Raw genomic sequence first — 12,507 nt, 5'->3', positions numbered from 1 at the left:
GAGAACCAGCATTTTGCAATTCACAAACCAATGTCCCATCATGCTTTTGCAAATGTTTCCTAACAGCCATGAAGCAAACTGTTGTGCTTGACAATTTAACTGGAAAACTTTGCAATTATTTCTGTTCACTTGCAGCCAATATTGCTAAGGTTCATTAGCTTAATGGGCTGTTGTGTGCCCTTTTTTTTCCTTCAATGTCTGTAAAAAATCCCTAGGACATTCTCCTATGCATCCAAAGGGAAGAAAAGGAAGAATCAGAAAGTGGATGATTGCTTTGGGAGTTCAGAAGCTTTTAGACAAAAGACATTATCTTATGGTGAAGTAGGTCTTAGATTGGATGAGTGTTTTAATAGTGTGATGGGCTTTGTGTGCTCTAGAATCTCAAGTTTTCACTTAAAAAAGGAGCTCTTGAGTTTTTCTTGTTGCCTATACAGTGTAGGCCAAGCAGTGTCAGTGCAAAAAGGGTTGCCTGAATGCTTTCTCACAGGTTTGAACAGCCTACAGTGAGCTCATTTAAAACCACGATGGGTATATCCTCACTGTATGTCTGTCTGTACTATCACTTCAGTCTGTCTTTCATGTTCTTCCAAATAGTCTTGTATGACAAGCTCTGTAGTTTACTTTGAATGAAACATTGGAAAAGCCAGTTTTCTAGAAGGCGGGAGGTGCCTGAAGAAAGGCCGGTGTCAAGTGCAGAAGATGTTTGATACTAATGGATAATGCTGACTGGAAATATTTTAGAAAAGAGCTTGTTTGATGAGATGAGGAAGATGCAGAAACTAATTGTTCTATAAAAGGAGAAAAAAACCACATGGATAAGAGTTGCAGAATGCTCACTGAAAACCTTAAGCTTCTGTGTTCTTTGAATAAATTACATATTTTCAAGAAATCATAAAAAAAATACAGTAAACTCTTAAAAATATCTGGGTAGTATGATAAAAGGAACAAGAGTTTGAAAAAATTTAGCATGGATGATAGAGCTTTGAAAGATTTATATGTCCTGTCTCTTTAGTACCAGTTTGAAGAGGGAGTTGTCCTTACTCAATATATATAATAAGTACTTTGTTAATCTCTTTTTTCTGTTGTATAGCTTAGAATTTGGTAGATTGTTACCTGAAGCTTCAGAATTAGAACCTCTCTGATGACCACATGATATCATTAAAGTGAATGTTGTTTGCTTTGTGAGCCAATAAGGCAATAAATCAAGTTTATTTGCAATTATGGGTCCAATTGTGCACAGGTTTAAAAGATAGATTATCTATGCCATTAAACATTACTCAAAGACTTGTAATCTACTTCCTAAGAAGCAGCTTACATCTACTATTAAATCTAAGAAGTTTTTCACATCACAGCTGTAAAAAAAACTTGTGTGTGTATATATATATGTATAATATATATATATATGTATAATTTGTGTGTATATATATATATATATATATATATATATATATATCTCCATATCTCTATATCTCACATATGTATAAATCACACACCTATCTTTTCCCTGATACAGAATTAGCAACTGATAAGGAGTGGTGCAATATAAAGTCTCCACTTCTATAGTTTTTTACATATCTTTACGTGTGTAGTTTATATATTTAGCAGCCTGGTAACTTGAAAGCCGTCCATGGAGAAACCTAACACATTCTCTACCTCTGTACAGTATAAAATTTCAACCTTCTTACCTTTGTTGTGTCTTCCTTATTTGTTGTACCCTTGTTGAATCATCTAGGTTTTAACCGGAAATTCTTAAGTGCAGGATCCGCTTGTCATTTGACCTGTTGCACAGAACCTACCACAATACCTTTTAACTTTTTGTTGTAGTCACTTAATGTTATTGAATAATTAAAGCAAGAGTATTTATCTTTACAGTAATTCAAATGAATTATGAAGTTTAATTTTCTGTTTATACTTAAGCATTCTTTGTGAAAAAAATTCTAATGAACACCCAATATCTGTTTAGAATCTACCAGGAAAGCAGCTGTAATTGTACCTGGTACCTGTAAGACAGGAGCTGTGAGAAAGATGAAAATTAGGAGAAATGGAAAAGGGGAAACTCAGCTGCATATTGCTGCTAAGAGAGGAGATTTGTCTTTGGTGAAGACTCTGATATCATCTGGAATTTCTGTCAATGAGCAGGACTATGCAGGTTTGAAAATTACTCCCCTATGAACTTGTTTTATACTACAATTTTACATAATCTGTAGTATAGACATGTATATATCATTTGCATAATTTTAATAAAATTACAGATTCTGGGCTTAAAATTTTGAGGAGGAAAGGAAGCCATTAAACAAGTGCAAGCACACTGAATGAATACATAACTTTCATGTCAGTATGGAGGTAATGCTGACTATTTCTCAGGAGGATCTTTTTACTTTCCTGAAGAGCATGTTTTCAGAGATGTGTACAGAAATGAACTTTGAGTTTGGTGGATCTTACGTGCATCAGTATATGCATGTGTGAAGCACATTCAGACAGGTCTTATTTCTTTAAGAAATAAGGAAAAAAACCAGATGACAAGATTATGTTTTGCTTTTTCCTACCTAAATATATAGCATTTTTCTGTTTTCATAGTCTCATAATGGATACTCTTTTATACTATCAAGTCTGGCAGACTTGATATTATAAAATGCTACTGGTATTAGAAATCAGATTATTAATACTGTGCTCCTGAGTTTTTAGAGTTTTTCTACTCCAATTTTGTTTCTTCTATCATTTTTCTACTGCAGTAGAAAAGAAAGCAATGTTTTTCTGCTTAATATTAGATGAGTTTTTCTTTGAAGTAAACTGAGTGCACACAAAATCATTTACCTTCCTGATGATTATTTGTGTAAAATTTATCTTAAATGAAGCAAAATGTTGAGTTACCAATTAGTGACCTTTGTGGATCTTTCCAGATCAGATGCATACTGTGTTATCTTGCTTTTATTAGGTTGGACAGCAATTCATGAAGCCTCTAATGGAGGATTTACTGATGTGATCTTAGAATTACTGAAAGCAGGTGCTGATGTTAACAGCAGAAGTCTCTATGGTGTTTTACCAATACACGATGCTGTTTTGGGCAATTATTTGGAGGTATATTTTTCTTTTGCATAAGATTTCCTAACACAAATTTCCAGCAGAGGGTCCACAAAGCAAAATCCACATTTCATTGAAGTTACAAACATAATTTTAGTGTAGGTTTGCATTTAGGAAATAAACCAGTATTCTTTAAAGTGGTAAAAATCAGAGAAAAATATTCTTCAGTAGTGACAGTTGAAATTGTATGGTTAGTTGACTTCTTTAATGCCACAGACAAATCATAAAAATTCAGAAACTCCCTGTGGTTCTTTGTTAGGTTTGGGCTTCTTAAAAACAGTATTCAAGTTGAAAATTATCAATTTATTGATAGTTCAGTGCTGCCGCAGATGGGAGTGATGCACTTCACACTTAAGAGAGAACAAATTATATGCTTTAGTGATATAAAACAGTGAGTTAACAAAGTTCACTGATAAATGGGACAGTTTGTTTACCACAATTCTGTTGTTTACTGCATAGAAGCAGGGTCCCAGCTGTAAGGAGGGAACCTCCTGTTGAGTCAGGATGTTCAGAAAGGACCCCCTTGCTTTCTAAACTCCTTCTCAGGTGGCTAGATCCAGACTTCATTGCAGACTCAATCAGCAATTTATGTCTAGAGGACTGTACGTTCACAATCAATCCTTTCTATCACTTAGCTAAGATTTCAAAGTTTAGCATCAATTAAGGAGAATCTGTTGTGACAGGAAATTCTGTGCCTCAAGGAGTAATGCTGAGATGTGTCCCTACTCAAAGGGAGATCCTGGTGTGCAGCCCGTTACTGTGTGAGAAAGCTCAAGGGGCCCCGGGCTGGGCACTATATATAAAGTAAGGTGATTGACTCACAGTCATATTTCCATACCAATAAGATGCCTGGGTCACTGTTGACAGTGCCCTTTTCCCCCCCGCAAAGTGTGGAGTAGGCTGGATGCATGTATCACCACTGCCCCTGGTGGTTGTGGCTTAAGCAGGAGAGGAGAATAGCACGTAGCCATAACGGCCTCTGTCATTGATGGGACATCTTTTCACTAGCTTAGCTTGCCCAAAGCGCTGTCCTACCAAACTTCAAACATTTCTTGAGATGGGGTAGCCACAACTTCTGTGGGCAATCTGTTTCAGTGTCTCACTACCTTAATTGTAAAAAAAAAATATTTTTGTAAAGAAAAGATTCTGGTCTTGTTGTTTAAAAATAAACAATTTTTTGTTAACTGGTTCCTTCCAACCCAAACCATTCTGTGGTTCTGTAAAACAGACTGTTTTCGTTAGAATGGACCTGCAGTGATCCTCTAGTCCAGCTGCCTGATCCCAGAAGTTAAATCATATTAACATTGTCCAAATGTTCCTTAACCATTGACAGCCTTGGGACATTGACCACCTCTCAGGCAAACTCCTCTAGCACAGCTTAGACTCATTCCCACTCATCTGTTGCTGGACCCCAGGGGGAGAAGATGGGTATCTCCCTCCCCACTTCCATGCTCAGGAAGCTGCAGAGAGCAGTGAGGTCTCTGAGTCTCCTTTTGTCCAAACTAGACAAGCCCAAAGTCCTTAGTGGCTCACCACAGAGCATGTCACTCGGCACTTTCACCAGCTTTATTGCCCTCTGGACACATTCAAGGACCTTCACATTCCTCTTGACTTGTGGTGCCCAGCACTGCACAGAAATAAAGAAAATGTTCTTTTGACAGACTGAGTTCTGGGGAACTAAGTGTAAAGGTGATGCCAAATTGGCTCAAACATACTTCTTCTATTTCTGTCAGGACAATTCATGTTTCATCACATTTATCTTTTTCTGTGACCAAGGGTAAAACAAAGGGGATGATTTCACACAGGCTTGGAGCCAAACTATCAGTAGGATTCTTGCAAAGGTATAAAGTGTATTATGCAGTATTTTGGGGGAAAACCAACAAGAGAACATCCTGAACTTTGAGTCAGCATTCTTCTTCTGATGCATTTTCCTACTTACCTGCACTCTGAGTGTAAGAAATAAGAAGAAATGCTAAAGCTGAAAAGTCATACATATGAAAATTCTTTTACCAAGGTCTGACCTCATCAGTACTTTCATATGATTTGAATTCAGGGAGTAGATGATTCCACTGATGCCACTAATCTGATTTCCACATTCTGCGATTAAGCAAACTTCAAGTTTTTTGGAATTAGGAAAAAAAATTATCAGTGCATGAAACCGAAACCAATTTTGAAGGAAGAAATGCACTTCTATTCTGCACTTTGGTCTTAATGCAATTGACCAGCTCCTCTTAATTTAGATACATGATGTTTTGTAATTGTTCTGTATTACCGTAAAATCATAAAAATTAGTACTATAAAAATAACGTGTTTTGTGAAAATTTGTGAGTTATTTGTGTATTTTAATGGAAAAATGCAAGAAATGTAAGATAGAAATCTGTGTTGACAATAGCCAATTGTTTGGGATTTTTTAATTTGTATTGCAGGTATAATGATTGTAGAGTATCCTATTTACTTATGTACTCTCTAGAGTATCTAGAGAACCTGTATTATTTGTGATGTATGTTAGATATAACACATGTAGTTGTATAGTAAGTCCACAACAAGAATTACCACCGTACAAATAACAAAAATACATAATAGGCAGCCAGGATTCTGCTGCAGCATGGGGCAAATCCCAATGAGAGGGATGGTTCAGGAGAAAGTGCTTTGAATCAAGCTTGTGATGAAGAAATGAAAGAACTGTTGAAGTCGTATGGTGCTACAGACTCTGTACTTCCTTTTCAAACTGTTGAAGTTACTGGTATGTAATATAAATCATAGGATTACCCTGCAGTCTTAAGGAAAAATCATACATTCAAGTAGTTTGACACAGATATTTTTAATTCCATGAACTATTGAATGATATTTATTTATTTATTTATTTACAGAAAATAGCATGTGTGGGTGGGTTTTGTTTTTTTCTGAGAGAATGAGAAAAAGAACATATTTGTATACTCAGATTTATGTTATTGTCTGTATTTAAAAAGAAAAAGAAAGAAAAGAACATATTTAGAAGAAGAACATATTTGGATATTCCGATTTTTGTAAAAAGAACATATTTGGATACTCAGTTTTTTGTTATTATCTGTATTTCCCTTCACAGGAAAGGAAATGACTAGTTTTCAAAGTGGTGGCTTTCATTTCTTTGTGCTACCGAAATTTGATCTCTTTTGCGTATACAAGATACTTTTGATTAGTTGATCTGCCATTGCATCATTTTAACCTATATTATTATGGTGCTCCTGCAAATTAATTTTAAATTTTATTTATTTTTTCTTAATCGTGGAGAGGAAAAATCAAAACGTCATTGTTACGACTGCTATAAAAATGATGATGCAGCTTTGGAGACACAACATGAGAAATACAGTGTGGTAAGTATAGATTACAGTTTTGTTAAACTGCTCTGTGGTGTACAACTGCATAGTGACATTTGATGACTGCAAAATATAATTTAAATAAATAATCTATTGAAATGTATGTAAAAACAGCATTATGCAGAGAGTTATAGAAGATAAGTTGTGATTTACATAGATGAGTATGTTTATAATCACCTCTCTCTGTTCATAATTCCTGTGCAATCAAAATTATTGTGGAAGCAGTAGTCAATACTGACACAGATTTCTTATTGCTTATAAAAATAGGAAAAAAGGTTGTGAGATCTGAAGCTTTTAATCGTGTTTCCAGAATGGTTCTTTTTGAAACAGTAATAAATTACCATCATGATGATGAAGATATTTAGATATTGTTTATCTTACCAAAAAACAACAAGGAAGATTTTTGCACAAATTGTTAGCTTTTCCTAGTGTCTGTAACCTATGCCTGCGTTGTCTAGATGATGCTGTCATGGTGAAATTCACTGTCCAGTCTTTGCTGTGCACTCTGAGGTTTCTGGAGGACTCTGAGCATGGACTAGTTTGAATGCCACAGCAAACCCAGGCTGTGACAGCTCCTTGCAGAGCATGTTCTTGTCACTGTGTACCTCTGTCCTACCAGTGCCCCACTGCCTTTACACAGTAATCCCCAACCTGGAATTACTTGAGTCTACAATACCTAACCTGCAGGCCAGGTGTCATGGCCTGTTTTGTATGGTGCACTTGGCTCTACTTCTTACGGTAATTTCTGTGTTTGTTAACAGGAGTCTGTTGCTGCCATACAGGATACAGAAAAGAAGCAGGAGGAACTGTTGCTGTTGGAGTTGAGAACTTCAAAAGATGCAGGTAGACATAAATTCCAGTGTTTCACCTATTTTTAGTGGGTAAATATCTTTGGCAATATAACTGTTTTTAAAACATTATTGCACATAATATATTTGAATCTCCTCTGGAAAGTACAGCTTCAGGAGTGGGCACTTCCCAAAGTACTTTCTTGTACGCAGGAATGAACAGAAACAGGAATTATGACAGAAAAGGAAGGCATGTCACTTGGAGGCATGTGTCTCAAGTAAACCTGTTTATATAAAAAGGGATCATTAGATAACAATGCATACTTCTGGCAGCATTATTCAGTTATGAGCACGTGAGCCCCTGCACGACCAAGAACAGCTATGTCTGTAGGTGAAGTAGCAGATGCAGCATTTTTATTCTGATGTGGCTAGACTTCCAGGAGCCTAAAGTAATTTATGAGAGGAAAAAAGAGAATTCTTTACAGCAGACTGTGAATGATGGGCAGTTTAAGAGATGCTGATCCCCAGAGGTGTAATTTGTTTTAGGCTATCAAATCTCAGTTCAGATTAATCTCAAGAATTTACTAAGTGACAGTGACTTCTTAGGTGATCGTAATGCTGCTGCTGTGTATCTGTTGAAGTCTGTTGTATCCATGCCTTGATGCTTCAAGAGGCATAGCTTCCTGGCAGAATGCCTTTGACCAAGGTCTCTCTCCCCAGCTGCCCTCACCCATCTAGGCAGGGCTGTTTAATTGGAGCATCTCATATGCATGAAACAGTTCTGCTTCCTGACAGAAAGAAAGGGTTTGTTTTTAAATTTATATTCCTAAATACAGGCTAAAGCTTTCAAATGGTATTTACAAGTAAATTTATCCCTTTAAAAATAAATGCGAAATATGGAATTATATAGATTGCTTCCAACTCAGATTTATGGGATATGGTTAATTGAAATAGGTGTTTTCTTGAAAAATGTTTGACAGATAGGTAGATGATACAACAGACAGACACCTGTGCACAGACATCAGTGCAATTTAATGAATGAGCAAAAAGAACTATCAGACTTCTCCTTTTCAGGGGTAATCAGACTTCTCTTGTTCAGGGGTATGAGAGAAATTAACATGGTGATCTGTTACCACTATTGACAAATGCATTAGTAATGTAGCACCTCTTAAACTAAGTCATAGTCATTACTATTGATGAGGCACAAGATTGAACTAAGAGAGTAGAAAGTAGACTAAAATCTCAAGGTATTTCCATGCAGTGAAATCTACTATAAGTAACAGATACAAAATTTATTATAAACTGCCTTAATAAAAGCAATATTTACATATTACTAAGTAGGCAAATACTGGTAGGTACTGTGAAAAATGTTTGGGGAAACATTTTACAAATTCCAATTTAATGTTGTAATTTCTCATTTTTTCTTGATTATGTAAAGCTTGTATTGGCTTTCAGAGTTTCAGGAATTAGGTTACAATTTTAGCAAATTATCCCAGTGGTATCCACTGGTTGTGACTTCTAACCCTCATTTATATGTATATGAGATAGGGTGTATAAAGAAGAATTTATAATTGCTCTTCTTTATAATTTAACTTTATAATATGAGTTAGAAACTATGTAAAACTGGGACAGATATGCTTTTACCATTGCATGCAACTTGAAACAGTCTAGGTTCATTAAGCTATTTCATAATACTTCAAATGAAAGGTTTAGGCACCTTGTTAAGATTGTGTAACTTCTGCAGGTAGCCTCAGTATAATTGCCATGTTATATAGCTACTTGCAACACAAAGAGCTTGAAAATTTTCAGGGCTTATCATCCATAGGGCAGTTCTTTAATTAATTCCTTTTTCTCTTAATAATTTCCTAAACAAGGTACTTGCACTTCATAATTTTCTAGTACTTCTGCTTATTTTTTAAAGTTAAACTTGTATTTAGTTATTTCTATGAGAATTTCATTAAAAGTGCTCCAATTTTTAGGAGCTACCAGCATGCATTACTGCTCTAGCAGTGTCTTTATACTTTGGCTGTGTACTTGCTACACTGAAAATGCTATTAATGAAATTATTTCCTACTTCTTATCACCATCACAATTTTGATTATTTCAAAATATTGAACAGATGTGTATATCCAAAGGCTGTCTCAGATACAAGACACTTTGAATGAAATACTTGCAAACCAGAAAACAGAGAGGGATACCCTTGCTAAAAAATACAGGTAAGTAGAATACAAGGATTGTATTCATAGAAAGCTGTTCTTTGCACTTCTTCTAGTGATAGAAGTTGTTAAGAACACATAGTGGTGTAAAAGTACATCTATGTGGTTTTCATTCAGATTTTTTGGAAGCGTGATCAGTATTGGCTTCAGTTACCTCAGTTACATGAAAGAAGAACTTCAGGATTTAGCTAATGCATAATAATCAGCAAACAGTGAGGTTGCTGTATTCACAGTGAGCATTGAAATTAGGTAGTGAATGATACAGAATGTGTGGAAAAACACAGAATCACAGAATATGCTGAGTTGGAAGTGACTTACAACGATCATCGAGTCTAGCTCCTAGACTGCACAGCACTATCCCACCATGTGCCTGAGAACAATGTCCAAACACTTCTGTCAGGCTTGATGTTGTGACCACTGCCCTGGAGAGCCTGTTCCAGTGCCCAGCTACTCCCTGTGTGATGCACCTTTCCTCATGGCACTCCTTTGGACACTCTCTAGCCTTGCATGAGGCTGTTGTGGCACCCAGAGCTGCCCCCAGCACTCGAGGCGACGCTGCCCCAGTGCAGAGCACAGCAGGACAATGCCCTCCCTTGCCTGGCTGGCCATGCTGTCCCTGATGTCCCCAGGACACGGGTGGCCCTCCTGGCTGCCAGGGCACTGCTGACCATGTTCAACTTGCCATCAACCAGGACCCACTGGTCCCTTTTCATGTTGCTGCTTCCCAGCATCTCATTTCCCAGTCTGTCCGTACATCCAGGCTTGCCCCATACCAGGTGCAGAATTCATCACTTTCTTTATTGAACTTCATATGGTTGGTGATTGCTTCGTCCTCTGATTTGTTGAGGTCCCTCTGCAGGGCCCTCCATGCTCTCAAAGGAGTCAACAGCTCCACCCAATTTTGTATTGTTAGCGTACTTGCCTAGTATCCCTTCCAGCTCTGCATCCAACTTACTAGTGAAGATGAAGATGTGAAGATGTTTAAGAGCACAGAACCCTGTGACAGGACACCAGCCTGATGTCATCCCATTCCCTAGAAGCCTCTGAGCCTGACCTGTGAGTCAGTTGCTCACCCATTGTGTGATGTGTTTATCTGGACATTTTGTCGAGAAGGATCCTGTGAGAGATGGTACCAAAAGTTTTACTGAAATCCAAGAAGATTACATCACTTGGCTTCCCTTGATCAGCTTGGTGGTTACCTTGTTTTAAAAGGAAATCAGGTTTCATAAGCAGGACTTTTCTCCTCATGGAACCATGATACCTAAGCAGAAATTAGGAAATGGGGGTATTGAGCAATCACATTTATTTTGCAGTGTCATGGAGGAAAGTAATAGCAACTCAAGACACTACTTGGAGTGTCCATGACTCTGATTTATTTCTTCAGGACTCCTAGGTTAGGAGTGTTCAGCCAATGGCCAACAAGAGCCATTTAAAGAAACACCTTGAAGCATGCTTGCAGGCATTCAGTTTTTGTGAGAACATTTAAAATATCAGCATAGACTGTGTGAATTAGGAGCTTCATGATGCTAGCTCTCACAAGACCCCTTTTTACTTCCTTCTGAGAAGTACTCAAGGTTGGTCATATGGTGAATGCTCACCTAACAATGTAGCATCCTATTTAACAGATGCTTCTAGGCCAGGTGATGAGGATGTTTCCATTCTTGCTTTTGTGGGCAGGATTTGGTTGGTCATGTAAAAGCAGCAGCATAAAACTTTCAGGTAGTCCCATGGCAAAATATAAAGGCTGGATGGGTTGAGCAAAGAGACTGAAATATTTCTGTCACAAGCCATTTTGCCAGCTATAAAATGTACGATACACATATTACACAGGTAATTTTTTTAAAAATGATTTTATGAGGAGTTGTAGTTCCAAATCATCCTTGTGGGCAAAATAGTGACTGAGTTAAGAAACAAGGACAGTAAAATTAATAGCTACAAAAACTTACCTGTTTTCTAGTATTGAGATTGAGTCTGTGTTCCAGAGTGAAGTGGTAAATGTTTCTGGGTATTGCAGATATCCTGCAGCTAATATAACAGCCATCCATCAATAGTAATAAGCTGTATTCCAAATCACATTATATTTGCTTTTTATTATTTTTATAGTCAACATCTTATTTTTAATTAATTGGCTTATAACTTTTGTTACACAAGCCATAGAAGATCAGGAGGCATCATCACATTTTCTGTCTTCCAGTTGTTCAGTTAGTTGGCCCAGAGAGAGATACTACTTATATTGTTCCTTTTCTGTACTTAGATATAGGTGCTAGCATCTTCTGTACTAAGGTACTAAGATATATCTTTTACCGAGAAAAATTAACGAAAAATAAGTATTAGAAGTTACTTTGTCATTTTAGTCACACTCTCTTTGCCTCTTCAATTGCATCTTCTTCTGTACTTGTATAGCAACGAAGCAATAAAACTTCCCAGAGCAAAAACTGCTAGAGAAGTGTGTGGAAGCCTCACTGGCCTGTGTAAAAGCCCACAGTTGTCATAGATTACTCAGTGACTAATATGCTAATATTATGCTAATATGTTGATGGTACATGTATTCCAAGCACATGAGATACCAAGCAGTATCACAGTACAGGCAACAATACTGTCAAGCTGTTTTTTTTCTGTCCTTGTTCTGAGACATCTAGTCTTAGTGTACCTTTGTTCTGTTTGTCTCTTTTGAGACTGGTATGGTGTTACCTGCCATGGCATCTCTGCAGTGGGTGGCCCTAAAAGCAAGCCATACTGTAGTTCCATTTCCCACAACTTGGGTTACTTCTCTATCTTCCCAAAATGGTGCTAGAGTCATAGTGATGCCACTTGTCTCATGAAGGAGAATTAGGAGAAAATAGTGTTATGCTGAGTTGATGGCTCTTGTACCAAAGAAAGTGGGGTAAATAAAGAATTCTCTTCCAGCAGAGAGGAGGTAAAGTCCCCCAGGGAAGGGGTCTCATAGGAAGGAGGCTCAGTCTGGTAGCAGGGTCTGATGAAGGTACAGCATTCCCAGATTACACAGGCAACATCCTAAACTGTTCTGTCCTCTTTACTTAAAGGTCATGCAGCATTATTACATTG

General features: G+C 37.2%; 1 protein-coding gene across 1 annotated transcript in view; it reads left to right on the top strand.

Annotated features, from left to right (window-relative positions):
* ANKRD31 (ankyrin repeat domain 31) overlaps positions 1-12,507 on the top strand; it is a 62,628-nt gene that overhangs the window by 30,029 nt on the left and 20,092 nt on the right. Inside the window, exons 15-20 of the mRNA XM_054286240.1 lie at positions 1,964-2,149; positions 2,936-3,078; positions 5,665-5,824; positions 6,352-6,434; positions 7,199-7,280; positions 9,345-9,441. Of these exons, the coding sequence (XP_054142215.1) occupies positions 1,964-2,149; positions 2,936-3,078; positions 5,665-5,824; positions 6,352-6,434; positions 7,199-7,280; positions 9,345-9,441 (751 nt within the window). The remainder of the gene's footprint in view (positions 1-1,963; positions 2,150-2,935; positions 3,079-5,664; positions 5,825-6,351; positions 6,435-7,198; positions 7,281-9,344; positions 9,442-12,507) is intronic.

This window comes from Melozone crissalis, unplaced genomic scaffold, assembly GCF_028551555.1.
Source record: "Melozone crissalis strain CALT ecotype California unplaced genomic scaffold, PUWL_Pcris_2 ptg000005l_1, whole genome shotgun sequence".
Taxonomy (NCBI): Eukaryota; Metazoa; Chordata; class Aves; order Passeriformes; family Passerellidae; genus Melozone; species Melozone crissalis.
This window is presented reverse-complemented; position numbering and strand designations above follow the sequence as displayed.